Raw genomic sequence first — 19,426 nt, 5'->3', positions numbered from 1 at the left:
TTTCTTCCTGATGGTTTCTGAAGGACATTTTCTTCAAAATGAAAAAAAATAAAAGCATGATAAAAATGTAACAGTTAACTCTAAACTAAAAGGAGTAAAGCCTAACATGTCTATACAAAGGAGTACTGCGTTATTCAGAACTGAAGTAGTTCAGAGAGAGAAAAAAAAAACAAACAAATCAAGCAAACATGCCAGGATAAATCAGTGAACACGAGCAACACCATTCAGTTTAATCACTTTATTGTGGTAACTGCATGTCATTATTTCATTGTTCATAATTCAAAACTCCCTGTTGATGCATTCAAAAACAATACAATTATCTTCATACATATCAAGAGCAAAGAATAAAAACCTGTACATCTGTACTATTAAGTGTCGAGTAGACTGCTATATACACACCCTCAGGTAATAGTCAAAGTTCCTGCTGCACGAGCGCAGCTTGAGAACAGTGGCTACTTGTTCAGCTTCAAGTCAGGAGGAGGGAATCCGAGACCTGGTTAACAAATCAAATAAAAAAAAATCTGCCTACATCTTCTTCCTGTATAACTGAAGCAGAAGAAAGAAAACAAAGGAGAGGGCAGAAGTTGTAGAGGAATATATTTATAGGTATATTTCTGGCTAGGGTTAAAGTAATGACTGTGGTTTAGGATATAACCAGGAGCAGTGTGCTATATCAAGCATGCAAATATTTCAGTCTAATCAAGCCTTTTACATCTTAGAGGTAGTGATGCACCGAAAATAAGTCCTGTCTCAGACCAAAATGTAGGACACACTGGACTGAAAAAGTTATATATATTTTAAAAAATGTGTTTATTTTCTTAACCATTGCAGGAATTACTTAAAATAATGACCCTTTTATTTATGCTTTGGAATAGTTCAGATAATTCAACCAAGCAGTACATGGTGATGAAGTAACATCACTGATCGTTTGCATAGCAGGTAGCATTTAAAAAAAAATCCAGCACTGCAAAAACACATGCAATTACAAATAAGTGTCCATCGTTGGCATGTGCATTATGGATAGTGCCAGAAAATGTAGTTGTGTTTGTGTGTGTTTGTGTGTGCAATGGCGCACACAAATAATGCAACAGAAAAAAACTGATGCAGGGTTTCCAGAGTGGATCCACTGATTTAGAGTTCAAACAGAAATGTGGGATCTAGCATAATCTGGCAACACTGAACAAAGTGATTCACTACATATACGTCAGTGATGTATTATTAGCTACAATATGTTGCTTGTATTCAGTCTAAAAAGTGAGTTTTTCAGTCAGCACCATTTATTTACAGGTGTTGGAGGAAATCTCGGTGCATCCCTACTTTGCGGTGGTATGTTTGTAACCCCAAAAGCATTTACGCTGACAAATTAGTTTCTTGCCATACAAGACATGATAATGTGGTTACATCCTTATTTCAAGCCAGAAGCATTAATCATTGTAGCTCTTTTAAACCAGCTACACACGGCAAGCGGCACAGCAGCAGTCATGCGCACATCAGGGCGCCGTATACGTCTAATTCGGCTGCAAGCATCATGCCACTGAAGCATGTACAAAAGCATGTACACTCCTGCAACGGTTTTCAAGTGTAAAAAAACAAAGGTGTTGCAGAAATGTGCTGCTTTGCCGGCTGTGCCCTCTCCTTCAGTCATCTTTCTCCTAGCTGTCCAGCTGCTCCTGCTACTTCTCTAACTACTGTCTACAGAATATATAGTCTAGTGGGGAAAAGCAATGTTTTCTTTTTTTTTTTTGTTTTGTTCTTAATTGTTCTGTACAATGGCTGATTCCTTAACAAGGCTAATGTAATAAATTCAAGTTGAAATTCAAAGCTGAACCTTAACTTTCACATTTTGACATTTCGACTGTCGACACTTACAAAAACATACAAGAACAAAGGCCTTATTCCTTTCTGCAAAGAGAACGAGGATGACATCGTTAATTAGCATTTCAATAGCGCCGTAGCGCTGCCGAGTAGATTGACCTCAGAAGTTATAGTATCAAAACATGGCACCGTTTCTTAAATATAATGATTGGCTCATATTATGGCTCCTTCTTGTAAGTCAACCTCATGTTTTTTTTTGTTGGTTTATTTGTTTTTATTTTCAACCTACACTTGATGGTCTAACGGGCTACTGGCTGAAGTTAATCGACAGGTAGGACGAGACGCCTTTGACGTGGTGATTATTGGGCGTGTTGTTCAGAACCGCATACTTATACATTGGCACTGTGGGTGACTATTCACCTTAGTTTTGATAGCGAAGAAGGGAGCTAAAGCAAGGAGCCTGTTAACTTGTGTGTTGCAGAATAAATAAAAAAAGCACTAGGGTCTGACCATGCTGAGATTTCTTATCAAGGGGATTAAAGGGCCACTAAAAAGCATTGCACATTTCACCACGTTACATTAGGACAAAGTGTCAAAAGACAGGTCAGGACAATAAAAACATATCTTTCTATAGGATGATGCTCGCAGAGTACATCTAACAGTCATGCATCTAACTTATTTTCACCATGTTTCGAACATCATGTTACATCATGGAAGATATCGGCACTTTTTAGCCTGTTTTTGTGTGCCAGGGTATAATAACTATAATAATAATAATAATGATAATAATAATAATAATAATAATAATAATATGCTGTTGTTTTTATTATTGTAAACATAGCTTGAAGAATATTATATTCTGTGCTACATATAGTATTTCTGATATGTTTGTAGCTGATAAATCAGACTAGACTTTAAAATATTGTTCTGGTATAAAGCCTACAAGTTTTCTGGGAGTTTTCTTTATGCACGATAGTCTTGCTTTACAAGAAGCATCTGCTACAGTACTGTCTCTCTCTGACGTGAAAAAGGTTACCAAACATCATCCCAATTCGATACAAACACGACAATGCAGATTTGCTCTTTTAGGAATCGAATACAAAGTGAACACTTAGGCTGGTTAAAGTCTCCAGAATAAACTTGTGAGCTCGTCACATTTCGCTTCTACTCTTATAATACAGTTGGACTCCTTGTAACTCGATAAATGCTTATGACATGCTATTACATACAGCATGAATAACATGACATATCCTGCATACGCATCTACTAGTGTTATAAATCTTATAGAAGAAATACTTGTTCTTTTTTTTTATTCTTAATTAACGTTTTTAAATACTGCTATGTAGTGAAATTTGTTTTAGGGTAAAGATACGTGGTGTATACTGAAACAGGAAACAGGGAGATGGCCTCCTATTGCTTAGTCAGAGGTAAAGAGAGATGCATAAGCTGGTGCTGCAGTACGTCTGACACTAGATGACCTCAGAAAGTCTTCCCTTCTGTTTCATGCCAGTCATTTCTCAGCAAACCTCCCGTGCTTTATTAAAGTACACAATATTCCCAATCTAGGCCTCGGTAGAAAAAAACTCCTCCGCAATTTTGATCAGTAAGTCTTACAAAATGCATAGAGGACACCAGTATCAAAATGCCCTTTTTATCTCCTGAAACGAGGGATCGACGCGTGAAGCTAAGAGAGTGTGTGATAGATGTGGGAACAGCAATCTTGATGCATACTGGAGGAGGGCTGAGCAAAGGGGATCTATCTGGTCTTGGGGTTTGTTTCTTTTTCTGCCATTTTGCAATGCGCTGGGAATCTGGAATGGCTCTGAAACGGCAATTCTAAACACAACATGAGAAACATGAGAAACATATACTCCGGGATCCTGAATTCAACACAGACGTCCTAACAGAAGTCTAGTGTTTCACGTAAAGGAATATCACATGAGGCACTTGTAATGACTCGCTGACCGGTTGCAGAATGTGTGCAGTATTTTTTTTTTCCTCTGTCTTGTGTACTGAGTCTTGCAAAGGTTTATAGTTCAAGAGGCAGAAGAATGCTTAATTGCACACTCTCTACTTTGCTACGTCATTTAATCTTTTGTTTATATGATCTTTTTTTTTTATTATTATATAGATACTTTTTTCTTTTTTTGGTAAACACCAGCTAAAGAAGCAGAAGGCACCTGGAGAAGTCTGAGATGGCTCACTAGCCTCATAATAAAACAGTTCTTTCCCCGTCCTTTCCCCAGCACGGACAGCTAGATCGACACACTCGGTGGGGGAGAGGGTTACAGTCTGGTCACGGAAAAGCAAGCAGCTAATACAGATCTTAAATAAATCTTCCTCTATTTTTCTGTAATAGAATCTTAATGCATTCATAAGAAAATAAAAATATCAAAATAAAAAAAATGTCAAAATGACGAGATAAAAAAGAACTTGTACATGCTATGAACAACACTATGAATACATACACGCATATGGATTTGCCTTGCAGTTTAGCAACCAATCAGAACCATCCCATGATGGCAGCATGCTCTCTCCTTTTGTGTCACCGGCCTCTAAGTGATGGTCCTTTCAGTTCGCCTGGACTGCAGACACGGGCGCTGGTTGCAATTCAAGCGGCTCTTCTTGAAAATGTGAAAGCAGGTGTGTTTTTTTTTTTTTTCTTTTCAAGATGGACGAGAGCTGGTGGGATGAAGGTGGTGTGCTGGTCTCCAAATGACATGCATGTGTGTGTGTGTGTGTTTGTGTATGAGAGAGAGAGAGTTCAGAGAGAGTAAGCTTTTTATAACCAAAGGCCTCCTGAATGCTGGCTCAACCGGTTACCTTCTAAGACCTGAGAGAGTTTATAGGGGCTGGGGACGAGCCATGGGCCCGGGGTGAGGTTTGGGGTAGCAGAGATCTCTAGGGTGTTGCTGAGGTCTCTGGGGTCAATGGGCCAATGCGCCCCTGTGAACGAGATGCTAGCTGCAGACACGCTGACTTCAGAAATGCTGAGTGCAGAGTCAGCGTCAGAAAGATTGCCATCATCACCCAGAGACATGAGGAAGGAGAAGGGTGCTTTCTGTATGACCCCAGTAACCTCTTCTGTGCCCTCAGGCACATCATTGTTGTTGTTTTCTATATTTCCATACTTTTTTCCCTCCTTCTTTTCATCTCTCCTCCACCTCCCTCTTGAATCTGACTGCTCCCTTTCCTCTTCCTGTTCCCTCTCTTCTCTCTCATGAGTTCCAATTTTCACTTTGTTCCTCCTGCCTCCAGAACTCCTCCTTTTCTCCTTCTCCTTCCTCTCACTTCGCTGAATGTCCTCTTCCACCCCCTCGGTACTTCTTGGAGCCTTTTTGGTTGTACTCTGCCTTGGTTTCTCTCTCTCTCTCTTCCTCCCTGAGTGGGAGCTCGCTGTGATGCTGACCAAGTCACCTGAAGCCTGCTCAATCTCTGGAGTGCCTCTCCTCTCCTCCTCTGCTCCTCCTCGGCTGCTACGTCCTTGTTTCCGCCCCTTTTGTCTCTCTGCCTCTCTGTCCACACTTTTCTCAATGCTCCTTGGCAGGGAGAAAGCCACTCCACTCTCACCCAGTTCTTCAGAGCGTAAGGAGGAGGGGGAGGCTGCTCCGCCTTCATGGCCTGATAGAAAAGATAGAGAGAGAAAGATAGAGAGAAAGGTAGATACAAAGAGAGAGAGAGAGAGAGAGAGAGAGAGAGAGAGAGAGAGAGTTGAACTTGAAATGATACACACACTCACCCATATGAGAGCTCATTATTATAGTAGACTGGAATGAATGTGAGGTGAAGAGACAAATGAGTAAACAGAAATGCTATGAACTGAACTGCCACATTGCATTAATCTCCTTTTCACTTCGCTGTAATCAGACACCATGCCGGCTGCATACTACATCACTTCAAGTATAAACCCTTTCCATGTTACATTTGAAATAATAATGTGTTCTTTATTATATTCAGAAATAAAAATATAGCATCAAGCATCATTCAGTGTTATCTAATCCCTACCTGACATACACTTGGTAAACACTCACTGTATGATTAGCTATTGGCAGCCATTATTGTTCGTTGGATGAGAGTTAAGGTTAAAGATTTAGGCTTGTTTTTTTTCTAATATTAGAACAAACCAATTTACAGTGAAGTCAGAATGGCACTAATTAATGCTATACTTATTGCTGCTACACAACCAAACAGTTCACAGTTTACAGCCCACTGTTCTGCATATTGTTATGTCATGACTCAAGTTCCTGGAGACATGACATTTCGTTTCAATGTATAGAGAGGAATGACAATAAAAACCCACTTCAGATGACTTGAAGTACAGTATTCTAACCCTGTATATGCATATTGCCTGTCCACTGGACTAACCCTAAACCTAAGCCTAATTAGAAAGCAATGACGGATTGAATCTGTAATCTGTAAGTGAGTGCTGTCAAGGAGTGTACAGAATAGACAAGATGAAGGTGAAAGGTTATCTCTAGCAGTCATTTAAAGACAAGAAGCAGGGAGTAAACAAAAAGAGGCAAAAACACTGCTGAGAACCTAAGGCAACCTGAAAAGAAAAAAAAAAACAGGCAAAACTAATAGGAACAGCTACCAACCGTGTGTTTTCTGTCCGGCCGATGACATAGAAGCAAGGCTCGCCCTGTTTGGAGTTGGTCATGCAGAGCGATAAGCTGGAAAGCTCCACTGAGGGATAGAGAGAGAAAGAAAAAAGGGAAAGAGAAGGGGGAGGGTGGATGACAGCCGCATGGAAGACCGATAGGGAAAAAAAAAAAGAGGGGGGACAAAAAACAGACAAGACAAAGAAGAAAAATCCCAAAGCATAGTTAGGAAAAGGTGAACAGAAAGTTGCCCATCGTGCTGGAAGTGAACAGAGAGATTCCCTCTACACACGCTAAGACCAAAAGAAGAGTACTGAAATACCAAGAGCAATACCTACATGTCCCTTTCTCCTTACCGTAGTCTGGTACATATCCATTTCCTCTCTTCAGGACCAGGTGGATGCGGTGTCCTCCTTTGCGTATCTGTTCCACGGCTTGGCTATGCGTCATGCCTGCTGTGCTGTCCCCATTAATCTCCACCAGCTGATCACTCACCTAAATCGACATGACAGGCCTTACTGAACAATTTACTGAGCAAATTAACGAGCAAACACCACCTGCCACAAAGGTAAGCCATGCTATGCTGTGCTGGATTATATTGGAAGAATTTACTGTATTTTGAGGTGTCTTATGCTCCAGGTTGTGTTAAGAATGTGGTATATAACGATGTGTACAGAACGTGTCAGAAAGGATTTTGAATGTGTGTGTGTAAACGTTTACCTGTATTTTTTGGCTGCGAGATGCTGGTCCTCCTTCCATTAGCCCCAACACATACAGTCCCATGTTGTACTCACTGCCCCCTCTTAAACTGAAGCCAAAACCTGTCGGGCCTCTGTCCAGATCCACACTGTAATACCGAGGGTCCTGCTGAAAGAAATGGACAGAGAGAGAGAGAGAGAGAGAGAGAGAGAGAGAGAGAGAGAGAATTGGAAAGAAAGCGTGAACAAAACCCCTGACCATCACACCCATATGTGCTTTTTAAATCCCATTCCATATTTACTGCCATCTTTGCTGTTGTAATAACATCTATAAAAACAGCTCCATTAGATTTTGTTGTGTTGTGGTGGCGACAGGAGCATTAGTCAGGTCAAACACTGCTGCAAGGTGGACAACTTTCTTTTAAGTCCACAGCTGTGTTGTTTATGCAGCTTTATGCTGTTTTATGTAGTACCATGGTCCTGGAGAAACGTTGTTTTATTTCACTATTTACTGTGTCAGCTATATATGGTTAAAATGACGTTTTAACCATACTTGGGGTTTGATCTACTTTTCAGCTCATCCCAAAAGCTGTTCATTTTGGTTGCGGTCAGTGCTCTGTGCAGAACCCTCGAGTTCTTCCACTTCAACTTCTTTATGGACCTCGCATTGTGTACAGGGACAATGTCATTCTGTAAGAGGTTCACGCCTCTATGTCCCAGTGAAGGAAAATTGTAACAACACAAATTACATTTTGAAGAAGACCCACATATAGGTGTGATGTTCAGCTGTCTGAAAACCTTTGCCCATATAGAGTGTCTAATAAAGTGCAGAGTTAAAACAGCTTAAAATCATTTGATTTGATTGGGAATTGAGAAACAGCCTGACTTTAAGAAGGTAGTTACACGAGGAAGATCCAAGTACAGGGTGTATTTTTATTAAAGGAAATACAAATACCAGAAACAAAAATAGAAACAAGAATCCTGTCATGGGAACGAACAAAAGCAAAAATGAGGCCGAGAGCAACGTGATACCAAACACACAAGATATTTAGCACAATAAAGGTGATGCACGATAAAAGCTTGACAACTAAACACAGAAACAGGAACTTTAACAGCGTTACTAATTGTGAAAGTAATCAGTGAGGCATGTGAGCAGGTCATGTCATTTGTCATGTCAAGATGTCTGCGTGATTGCATGTTATAAAATATATGTCTGTTGTTAATCAATCTGTAATATATATAGTCTCTAACCCAATATGAGTTATGCTTGAAGTCTAAAAAATGTGATTCCATTTTTTCCCTCTCTGGTTGCTAGGTACCTCGCTGACTGAAATGACATTCATGCTGCATTATAAAAGAATATATTTATGATCCTTTGGTTTATATTAAGCTCATATGAAAGTCACCTTTTGTCTGGTTATGTGCCCTTTTCTTAACTTGCTTTCTGCATCAAAGTCTGTATACTCTGTCAGGTTGGAGGCATCTAAGAGAGAAAGAAGAAGAAGAAAAAAAAAAGCAATGTCACAAGAAAGAAAAAAAAATGAACAAATGATGCACTGGTGCCCTCTGGAGGACACACTGTTCTACAAAAAGAAGCTGCATTGAGTCACATAAATTATAAATAAGGTAACACGAAGTACAAATATTAGCTGTAACAGGGCAAACCTTGCCAGTGACAAACCATTACTTGTGTTCAGGGTTTCACTTTTGGTCTTTTTGGGACAAGACAACCCATTTTAAAGTTCAAATCAGACACAAAGCACAGCAGAAAGAACTGTTTCCAGACACAGGAGGTAGTTTAATTTCCCCAGTGAACATGTTTATAGACATTTTTCACAGATTGGGCCATTTTTACCTGAACACAATGAAATAAATGATTAAAAATAACAGATTTTTGTAATTTGTGATTCTAAAAACTGATTCTAATTCCATTCTTTACATTTGTGTGTTTACTTAAAAAAAAAAAAATCAAGATTAAACTTCCAGGAAAACAAAGATAAGCTGTTAAACCGATAAGGTCATTGCTAATCAGAGAAGCCCCTGTTTCCCATGAGCACTGGACAGTATTGATCTAGTATCGAACAGAACAAGAGGAATAAGCATACTGTTGTTGGCGCGTGGGATGATGGTGAGGCGGAGTGTGTTGCCTGCTCGCCGCAGGATCTGCGCCAGATCTCTGTGAGGCAGTGTGAGCACAGAGCGGCCCTCAACTGCCTCCAGATGATCACCCTGCTGGATCTGACCGCTGCGTGCTGCTGGACTGCCCCTTCGCACGGTCACAAACCTGTGAGAGAACAGCGACGATGCTGGAGAGAGAGAGGGAGAAGGGAGAGAGAGAGAGAGAGAGAGAGAGAGAGAGAGAGAGGGAGACAAAATCCCCAATTAGTGTGCCAAAGTGCACAGTGTGTACGGTGACATAGTCTTTCATTTAACATGCTTTTAAAGGACACATATCAGTCTGAATTCTGAAAGCCCTTTAAATAGGAGACAAAATGACAAGACTATTGTTAGATTGTATTTTTTTAGAGCAAATATATTATTTTTTCAGTTTGGCTGTTATACAGAGTACAGAGCATTAGTAATGTATTATTGCAGTACAGTGCAACACAAAAGTTAATACTGCAAACTAATTTTTGCAATATAAAACCTTACCTATAATATGCATATAAAACTCCTAAAATTAGTACAAGAGTTCAGTTTTTTTAACCTAAGAGTAATAATCTTCAGAAAAAGAGCTGACGTTAGTGCCAGTCACATCCCCTCCATCTTTTCTTTTGCACTCTTGACCTGGCTCAATGCGACATGCACCGCTAAGCACAGACTAGAACATAAGGGGGTTAAAGGATCTGTTGCAGTCTCCATCTTTCATTCTGTGAGGACATGCATACATAATCGATATTAAGCAAAGGTGGTCCAAAATAGTTCCATCAACCACCAAAGAGGCCACACAAAGTGACAGCGCTGCTAATAATTGATGAAAGATTTAATAATAGAATGCAGGCTGCGTCTGATTATGTCATGAAGTGACCCTTGAATTCACAGCAACTGGATCACAACACAACTCATACTCACTGCTTGCACACCACAATAGTAAATTTGTGTGTGAAGAAGCTAAATATCCAGCAGAGTCTTGTGTGCTGTAGGTTGCATTTTTGCCATATTTATAAGTTGGTGCCAATGCAGCAAGAGTGTGAGGCTGGTGAGAACTTGATCCGAATTATCCATTCAGTTCTTCTTTTGAGAGGGAACAAGTGAGAAGTGTGATCGTGTAACACAACGTCTCAGACAGGTGTTGGCACAATGTAGTGTAGTGATTAATCAGTTCTCACGTTCCTGCGTCAGGCCAACTAATTTAACCTGCCGGTGAAAAGCTGTATGAAAATAAAATAGAAACTCAAGCATACCCACAAGTATTAACACCTTTATTTAGTCTTAAGACGAGAAGCTCAATTCAGAAGGAGAAGACCTAGAGAAGGATCCAAAAACCTCCAGTCAAGTACAATGTCCCAGAACCCCAACAGAAACACAATTTAGTTATTCATCAACATTTAGGAATTGAAAATTAACTCTTAAATAATTAATAGCACCCAAATTTGTCCGTTTAATAAGTTAGTCATCGCTGAAATGTTAATAAGTTAGTGATTTAGTTTTTGATACATTTATCAGTTCTTAGTTATGGGTTGAGACTTTCAGACCCCAGTGTACAATATATCACGATATCCAGAAAACATTTTTAATTAGATCCTAAATACCAAATAACAATCCAGCATCATATGGCCAGACACCAAATCCTCTCCTGAAGATAGGACGAACACTTTCCTGCTGTGCCACGCAAGAGGCTTAATGGCAGTTATGTGACTGAGGTTGACTTCTAAAATTCCAACTCCTGTGCTTCAGAGCCTGCATCCTCTACATATTACCCCCATTTAAGCTCCTCTCACACTGTAAAGTCACCCGATTACTAATAAAACTTAACTACTCGCAGTCACACTACTCGCTTTAAATAACCAGGACTTTCATCGCTCCAGAATTTTGAATGTCACCATAAACTGATTCCAGACTGCTGATTAGGTCATGTTTAGTTAAGCCTGCCTGCTGTTCACCTGGCTTACATTTTTGAGTAACATTTAGCAGTCTTGGTTTTGTTAAAGGCAAAACTCAAAAACCCAGAGAAACCGGACCCCTCCATTTATCTGTCCTCTTCATATGGTTTGCAACATGGTCCAATTTACCCATAACACAAGAAAGTTATGGGCTAAATATGAAATAACAGAGAGATTGCCTCATATGTAGTCAACACATGTGTACATAGTCTAGAAACCACCCAAGAAATGACAATCCCAATATATCTCTCAGGCTTTGCAGTAAGGGAACAGCAGCTTGCTGAATCTGTAGGGTTCATCTTTATATGTAAGAAGTAATACACCAATACCCCTCTGCCTTCCAGGCCATTCTTAATGATGTATTATACAATATGAATATTCTACATTGATGAGGTATCCTCACTCCCTCCCACAGGACATCCCTACTATGTAAAAAGTATCCTGCCTAATGCTCTCCAACCAAGAGCTTTGCTCCCTCTAATCTGTGTGCTGACCTGGTAACCTCGGACCATTGCCCTGATCACTCAAATGTTTACAAAGAACCAGCGACACACTTTGATAGTTAAAACTGACCCTTAGGTTACCAGAAGCACAAAGCTGCAAGGTTCCAAATCCCAAGCAAACAGAACATTAAGAAGATCACCAAACAGCAAGGACTCAAACAAATGTCATGATTTTTCAATCTTACACTGCTGCCATCTACAAAAACACGACATTTTTTCCCCTGTACTCTATTGTAGCATATGTTGTATCCCATAACCAGCAGAGTCCCGGCTGCAAAGCTGAATGATTACTTGATTTGGTGTGATTGATCTGCTTGTACATAAACAATACCTGACTGCAGCAAAGTGAGCCCAAGAGAGACATCAACCTTCAACTGATTTAATTTAATTATGAATCTGTGCTATTTGAAATTTAGCAAATACTGTAGAAGTTTGATTAGCAATAAAGTTTGGTACATTTTTTACACAAATAGTGTGTTCCCCTTCCGCAGTGGTCAGTAGATAGAACTAAAAGAGTTGTAGATAGTACAATCATTTTCCCATGTTTAAATTAGGACTCGATCACTACAACCCAGTAAAATATAGATATTGTTCATATCGTTAACTAAAACGTAAAGCAGTCTGCATGATTCACACAAGCCATTTGCACATGTATATGCTTTAACCAACACAACACAACATGTACTGCAACACAGGAGAGTTTGTGTTATGTCTTCTCAGCAGACATAACGAAATAGTATCACATCACTAAAGACATTTAGTTTAAGCAGTATAATTCCTGTACCATTTACAAGGGAATGATTTGTGTTTACCATCATACACTATGTTTCATTCATTCATTCATTCATTCATTTTCTACCGTTTATCCGAACTACCTCGGGTCACGGGGAGCCTGTGCCTATCTCAGGCGTCATCAGGCATCAAGGCAGGATACACCCTGGACGGAGTGCCAACCCATCGCAGGGCACACACACACACTCTCATTCACTCACGCAATCACACACTACGGACAATTTTCCAGAGATGCCAATCAACCTACCATGCATGTCTTTGGACCGGGGGAGGAAACCGGAGTACCCGGAGGAAACCCCCGAGGCACGGGGAGAAGATGCAAACTCCACACACACAAGGCGGAGGCGGGAATCGAACCCCCAACCTGGAGGTGTCAGACGAACGTGCTAACCACTAAGCCACCGTGCCCCCCCCACTATGTTTCATCGTTTGTGAAATCAGTGATATTGTCTACAGCAAAATTGCTTTCATAGTGTGATTTTTTTTGGAATTGGAATAACCTATTGCTTACATCAAGCTAGATCACAAGACAAGAGCAATACAAGAGCAGGCTCAATACAAGAGCAGATGGGGCATTTCTTTATTATAGCTATAGAACGCTATATTAACCCAAAAAAAAATCCCTTATCGGATTTAACTATCTATTTTTAGAAGTAATAAATTGAAGACCATTAAATATAAGCACTTGGATGCTAGGACTGGACACTAGGTATAAAATCCCATGTATAAAAAAGCCACCTGTTTTTATTCTATTACATATCGCAACCTAATGAAACTACCAGATGGTGATCATTTTGTGGATTAAAACATGGAAATAAGATACACCTACTAACTCCTTCTGGAGAAACAGCTTCATCTTTTTTTGTACTGACGATCAGGGGCTTATCATGACATTAGGAAGTGTTTGCTCAGTAGGGAAAGTTTGAAAAGTCGTCTGCTTCTCTCAACACTCTGACCAAAATCTACATTATTCAACACACTGTCTATTATTGATAATATTCATATATTATTCATGTCAAATACCTATGTTAAGTTCATTATTCATTAAGGGTTGTACCGCTCACAAGTTTGGCCTACTTTTTATGGGCTTTACAGATTTTTATTCAATAACATAAAATAATATTTTAATAGTGAAATAGTCATTTATTATCATATTTTAAAAAGTGATCTCAATCTCAATATTTATTGGTTGTGACTGTGGTGAGGCACATCTGAAAGCCTCTAGAGGAACACAGTGTTCGGCAAACTACTGTAGTTATCTAGCAATATGTACACAACTTATCACTTAATGCTTTGTTTTTCAAGTGTTTTCCAGAGATGTGTGAAATGGCAGCAGACTGTTAGCTATTTCAAAGAGTACTTAAAAACCATATAACTGGTCATTATTGTAACAGTAGCTAATTTACCTAAACGTAAACTAAAGCACTGAACTGAAGCACAGCAGTTATTCAGTTTTATACTTTCTTTATTTATATACTGTACATTATTCATTACTGTACTTTATATTGTCCATCTCTAGCTCTATCAGGAACATAAGTATGACTGGATTTATGATGGACGAATTGAAGTGGTATCTACAATTAGAGTATGGAAGAGTAATAAGAGTATCAATAGGAACCCATTGTCTAAAATTAGCACTAGCCCAGCTTTTACAGAGCTACATAGCTTTATAAAGGGTGTGGGAAGTGGTGGCTCAAGTGGTTAAGGCTCTGGGTTGTTGATTGGATGATCAGGGTTCAAGCCCCAGCACTGCCAAGCTGTCACTGTTGGGTACTTGAGCAAGGCCCTCAACCATCCCTGCTCCAGGCACTGTATCATAGCTGCCCCAGCACTCTGACCCCAACCCTCAGTTGGGATATGTGAAGAAAAGAATTCCACTGAGCTGTAAAGTATATGTGGCAATAATAAAGGCTTCTATGCCCCCCTATTCCTAAAGCACTGCCCCTTTACCCCAAAAGACATCTACCGAGGTATTACAGTTACAAGTCTGAGATTTAGCTAGGAGAACTTGCTATGATGTAAAGTTAAAGGAGTATTTGTACATAAGTGGAGGTGTGTTTTAGTCTACTTTTTACAAGATGGGTAGTGCTGGTGCATGGTACAAGAAAAACATCTATACTTTAGGGTAGGCAATGTGCCAAATCTACTTTATTTTACTGTACAACAATCTAACCAGCGTACCACAAGGAGCAAATACTTTTCCTAAAATATTCATAAACACTACGATCTTTTAGGACTCGTAATAAGCATACCCGCATGTTCCAGATCAAAGAAAAGTTCAAACACTTGCAAACTCCAAAAATATCAGAAAAACTAAACAATCAGAAACTCCTGCAGATCTGAGAAACAATGGAGTGAAATTTCAAAGCTCTTCAGCAACAATGTTCTGATGCTTTTCCTGGCATTTAATCAAACGACCTTAAAATCTGCGACCTGTTTCTTGTTTGCAGCGAAGTCATTTATGTTTATTATTCAGGGCATTCAACCTGTTTATATGGCATGGAGGCTTGGCTAGGTTTCCTCTGAGCTGACAGAGTCTTACCATGTTCAAATATTTTGTAGATTTTTCCACACGGTGGCGTTTAAAGCAGAATGAAGATTATACAAATGTCTCACATGGATAAGGAACGGTGATTACAGTAGAACTACATACACAAGTAGAACTTGTGAATGTGAAGGTGGATGTAGAGAATCATTCATGTTCTTTTCAAGTGATGACTTTCAAGTACGTATATGTTCCTTGTTGTGAAACAAGCAAGATGAGACCTACATTAAATGCTTTTCAGTGTGCACTGAAAGCGAGGTTGTGTGTAAAAGTGGACAGTTGAGTGTTCTCCAGTACAGTTTGAGTTGCATTATATCTGATCTGTACTATACAGTGCATTCTTGGGTCTTTACTGATGCTGCAAAATCTAGTCATTATAAATCCCCACTAAGTTCATCCTCTGTTCTGAAATCATGTCTGTGTAATGTGGATCAGGTGGTCACATGGTCACATGCTTAAACTACTGAGCTACTACAGAGCCACAGGCTACTTATCTGTCTCGCTGGATTGTCTTCCTTGACTGTGTGTTTACTGTATATGTACATTGTGTTTCAAAGTGTAGTCAGTGACTTAATGAGAAGGTAAACTCAGAATATCACAACCTTCAATAGTTCTTCGAAATCCAAACCCCTGAAACATGCTTCTTGAGCTAAAATGTCTGAATGCTCATTTAAGAGGAGTAACTGGCTGAATTGACAGGCTACAGCAGATGGTAGGTTGGTTGGTGTTAGTGGGCCACTGAGACCAGCTATTTCCAAACACGTACTGTAGTTAAATATAGTTAAAAAATATTTTTTCAACTGAGTACCTGATACAATTAATATAACAAAATAAGGCTACAAAATATAACAGAAGAAAAGAATATAACAATCATTCAAACGGATACCTGTCTGTGTAATCTAATTATTGTCCCCATAGTGTTGTCTCACACACACACATACTGTACACACACGCACAACACACTCACTCTCTCCCCTGGGGAAACAGAGGCAGAAAATTTAACCATCTGAATAATATTTCACCAAATGCAACTATTCTTTCAAGTACAGAGCCTAAGACATCTAGTAATACTACACATCTGTGACCTGTGAACATACTGTACTCATTTGATTCTTGTGTTTTAAGTCACTGAAGATATACAGCAACTGTTATGTCCATTACTCTAAGGCGAACGGAGAACTCTCCTGCTTCTGCAACACCAGATACAGCCAAACAAGATGTTCTGTGGGGACTGTTTATAGGAACATTCTCTTTAAACAAGACCATGTGCACATGAACACACAACTTGATAAGCTGTTCAAACTTGTCTTGTATGTATTACATTTAACTGCCAGCTCTTGAAAGGATACAGACAATGTGTGAATACTGTAATCTAAGCCATGAAAAGGAGCTCGGGATTTGTTCTTTTCTTTGCAAACCATTTGTGGTGAACCCATTCTTAAACATAATAAATCAATCCATTTAAAGTTAGCGTGACTGCTAAAATGCCTAATGGATCATAAGACTCTTGCCTTTTTCTGTTAATGATTTACCTTTCAAAACACACACGAGACATACAAGCTTGTACGCTGCCAAGTTTTACATGAAGCCTGGTCAAGAGGTAACTATTAAAGAGGCATTTTAGATTTTTAGGGTCCAGTGTTTCTTTCTTTCCACTCATTTTAATAATTGTTTATGTTTTTTATTGCTGTGGTTTTGCCAAACAAATAATCTCTTCGTCTCCTCGGTGTTATGGTAGATAACTAATTGTCTTCATTAACCTAAATGCTAAATGCTTAACTAATGCTAAAGTGTGAGAAACTCTGACCGCCTGTTTATGAGAAATTCTGAAATCAGCATGGTTTAATAAAAGAGCTTAAATCCCTCTCTGATGCAGGGGCAAAGAATTAGGCCATTCATGACTATAAGAGGCAGCTGGAAATATTTCAGGTATTCAGTTCGGGTTCAGCATCGCTGCACAATTAGAGCTGGGCTGAAATCAAAGGGACACGGATCATTGTAACAATAGTGGTGCCTTGTACAGCACAACGCTTCTCTACACACAGACAACAAGCAAATCTATGGTGTGTACACATCCCAAAATTCTCATGCCAACATGTGCGCAGACTATACACACAGGAAAATGCTGAGCAAAAATCTACTATCTAATAAGAGAAAAAAAAAAACCTTGCATCTATAAAAACCTAGTCAGAAAATGAACATTAGTGGAGTATTTACGTTTAGAGTCCTTGACAGATTTCATGGCAGACTGCAGTCGCTCCAACATGGTGTTTTGATGAGATGTTCGAAGAGTTCAAATCTGAAGAGCGCTAACCACCGAGGATTAACGGTACATAAAGTTCCAGAAGGAGAGAGAATGAAATGTCTGTTGCTATTTCTCTTCGAGCAGAGAGAGAGAGGCAGTACACACTGTTACACTGTGCAAGTGCAACTGAGAGATGGGGAATGGGTAAAAGTGTGCAAACTGAGTTGAGGGGGGAGAAATGAGGGAGGGAGCGAGAGCGAGAGCGAGAGAGAGAGAGACGCGGGGTGGGAGGAACAGAGGTAGATAGCAGGGAGAGGCATAGCTGAGGATATTTATGTGTTTGGTTTAAAAAGGAGAGTGAGATTTAACATTAAGCAGGTATGTCCAGAAAAGATCGACCTAAAGAGAAAAGCAATGATACAGTCAAGTCAAGCATGTGTTTATATACCTGTGTGTATGAGTGTGTGGTGAGGGGAGAGAAATCGAGCATGACAGAAAGCAGAAAACAGATACAGTAATGTGACAGCATGCTAAGTAAAATAACATGATATATGAGGATATAGGAGTGATACAGTAAAGCAACCTTGCCACTTACTGCATATCTGCTTTCACATCAGTCATAATATCGGAACGTAATGTCCAACTGGCACAAAAATAATGACCTAATCAAGATAAATTGCTATTTCCTATAATGTGGCTAAATTCCTATAGGAGATTGCAATTTAGCTATGCTAATTTTAGAACTATTTATTCATTCGACAGATGCTTTTATCTACATTTATCGACAGAATCTAATCTTATACATAATGTGGTAACAGAATGAAGCATAAAATCTTGCAGATACAGGATAAGAGCTTCAGTTAATGCTCACATGGGACACCACCGACGTGGAGAATTTTAGAAACTGTTAAGCTCCTGGGATTTTAACACACAACAGTCTCTAGAGTTGAAAGACAGTTGACTTCTTGATAAGAGAGGTCAAAGAAAAATGACCAGATTGGTTCAAACTGGCAGGAAGGATACAGCAAAAAGAAAAAGAAAGCAAAGAACCTTGAGGTGGATGAGTTACAACAGCAAAAGTCCACACACTGGGTTCCACTCAAGGATTTTCACAAACAACATTTAATAAAGTTTACACAGTATGTTGTGAAAAAAGATCCTGTGTGAATAGAGTTCGCAGGTTAACACACCTTGTTGATGAGAGAGATCAGAGGAGAACTGTTCTGGGCTGAAAGGAAGCCTGTAGTAATTCAATGAATCACTCATTACAACCTCATTGAGCAGAAAAGTAACTCAAGAACAAAGAACACATCCAACTTTGAGGTGGATGGATTACAACGGCACAAAGCAACACAAACAACTCCACTCCTGTCAGAGAACAAGAATCTGAAGCTGATGATCTGATCCTCTGATCTCTCTCATCAACAAGGTGTTTCAGCAAGCAGACTCTCTGAACACAGGATGTTGTTTACACACCATTCTGTGTGTAGCTCCTGGGTCAGCTTTATGCTCTGGTCTTCATCAGCGAACATTTAGACACTTCGGCAGGAAGGAATTAGTGTCGGGTCTTGCGCTGACCTGCTAGTTCCTCTTGGTTGCTTAGTTCCACTTAACTACAAACTGTTGTAGAAAAGACATTATTTACATTTACATTATTTATAGTCTAATATCAGCCAAATGAGGATGAAGTTCCCCTCAAGGTTTTGTCCTCTTATGATCTCAGGAAGTTTCTCACACACACACACACACGCACACACACAGATCAGCAGGTGATGAATAAATGCCTCTCTTAAGGACCCCACAGATCTGAACCCACAACCTTCAGTACAGCAATGTAAAATAAAAAATGGACCTATGAATCCTCTGCTACATACACATACACACCACATATCTAGGAGCACCACACTGGATAATCTGCATAACAACTTAACCTTTGCAGGAATGAGGTCATACCAGATGATGTCAAAACACCCAGAGATATGCTTATGCCTCCTCATGATGGTGCACTTTATTAAAGCATTGCGAAACATGACCTCAGCTCGCACAACATGGTGAAACGGATTCATCCACGTCCTCCCTTCACATACATAAGCTTCAACTCTGAATGAAATCATGATTAGTTTG

The 19,426-nt window shown here is 39.6% G+C and overlaps 1 protein-coding gene across 4 annotated transcripts in view; it reads right to left on the bottom strand.

The window, feature by feature from the left end:
• Positions 1 to 223: 223 nt before the first annotated feature.
• Positions 224 to 19,426, bottom strand: part of magixa (MAGI family member, X-linked a) — a 66,534-nt gene continuing 47,331 nt past the window's right edge. For 3 of the 4 annotated variants that reach the window (XM_060882356.1, XM_060882353.1, XM_060882354.1), the window contains exons 13-17: positions 9,220 to 9,420; positions 8,521 to 8,597; positions 7,137 to 7,283; positions 6,773 to 6,911; positions 224 to 5,436 (exon numbers count right to left, since the gene is read on the bottom strand). In XM_060882356.1, coding sequence (XP_060738339.1) covers positions 4,598 to 5,436; positions 6,773 to 6,911; positions 7,137 to 7,283; positions 8,521 to 8,597; positions 9,220 to 9,420 — 1,403 coding nt within the window. In that variant the 3' untranslated portion in view covers positions 224 to 4,597. The remainder of the gene's footprint in view (positions 5,437 to 6,772; positions 6,912 to 7,136; positions 7,284 to 8,520; positions 8,598 to 9,219; positions 9,421 to 19,426) is intronic. The other variant, XM_060882355.1, reaches the window with a different exon arrangement.

Source organism: Tachysurus vachellii, chromosome 11 (genome assembly GCF_030014155.1).
Source record: "Tachysurus vachellii isolate PV-2020 chromosome 11, HZAU_Pvac_v1, whole genome shotgun sequence".
NCBI lineage: Eukaryota > Metazoa > Chordata > Actinopteri > Siluriformes > Bagridae > Tachysurus > Tachysurus vachellii.
The sequence above is the reverse complement of the archived record's forward strand: the minus strand, read 5'-3'. Positions and strand labels throughout refer to the sequence as shown.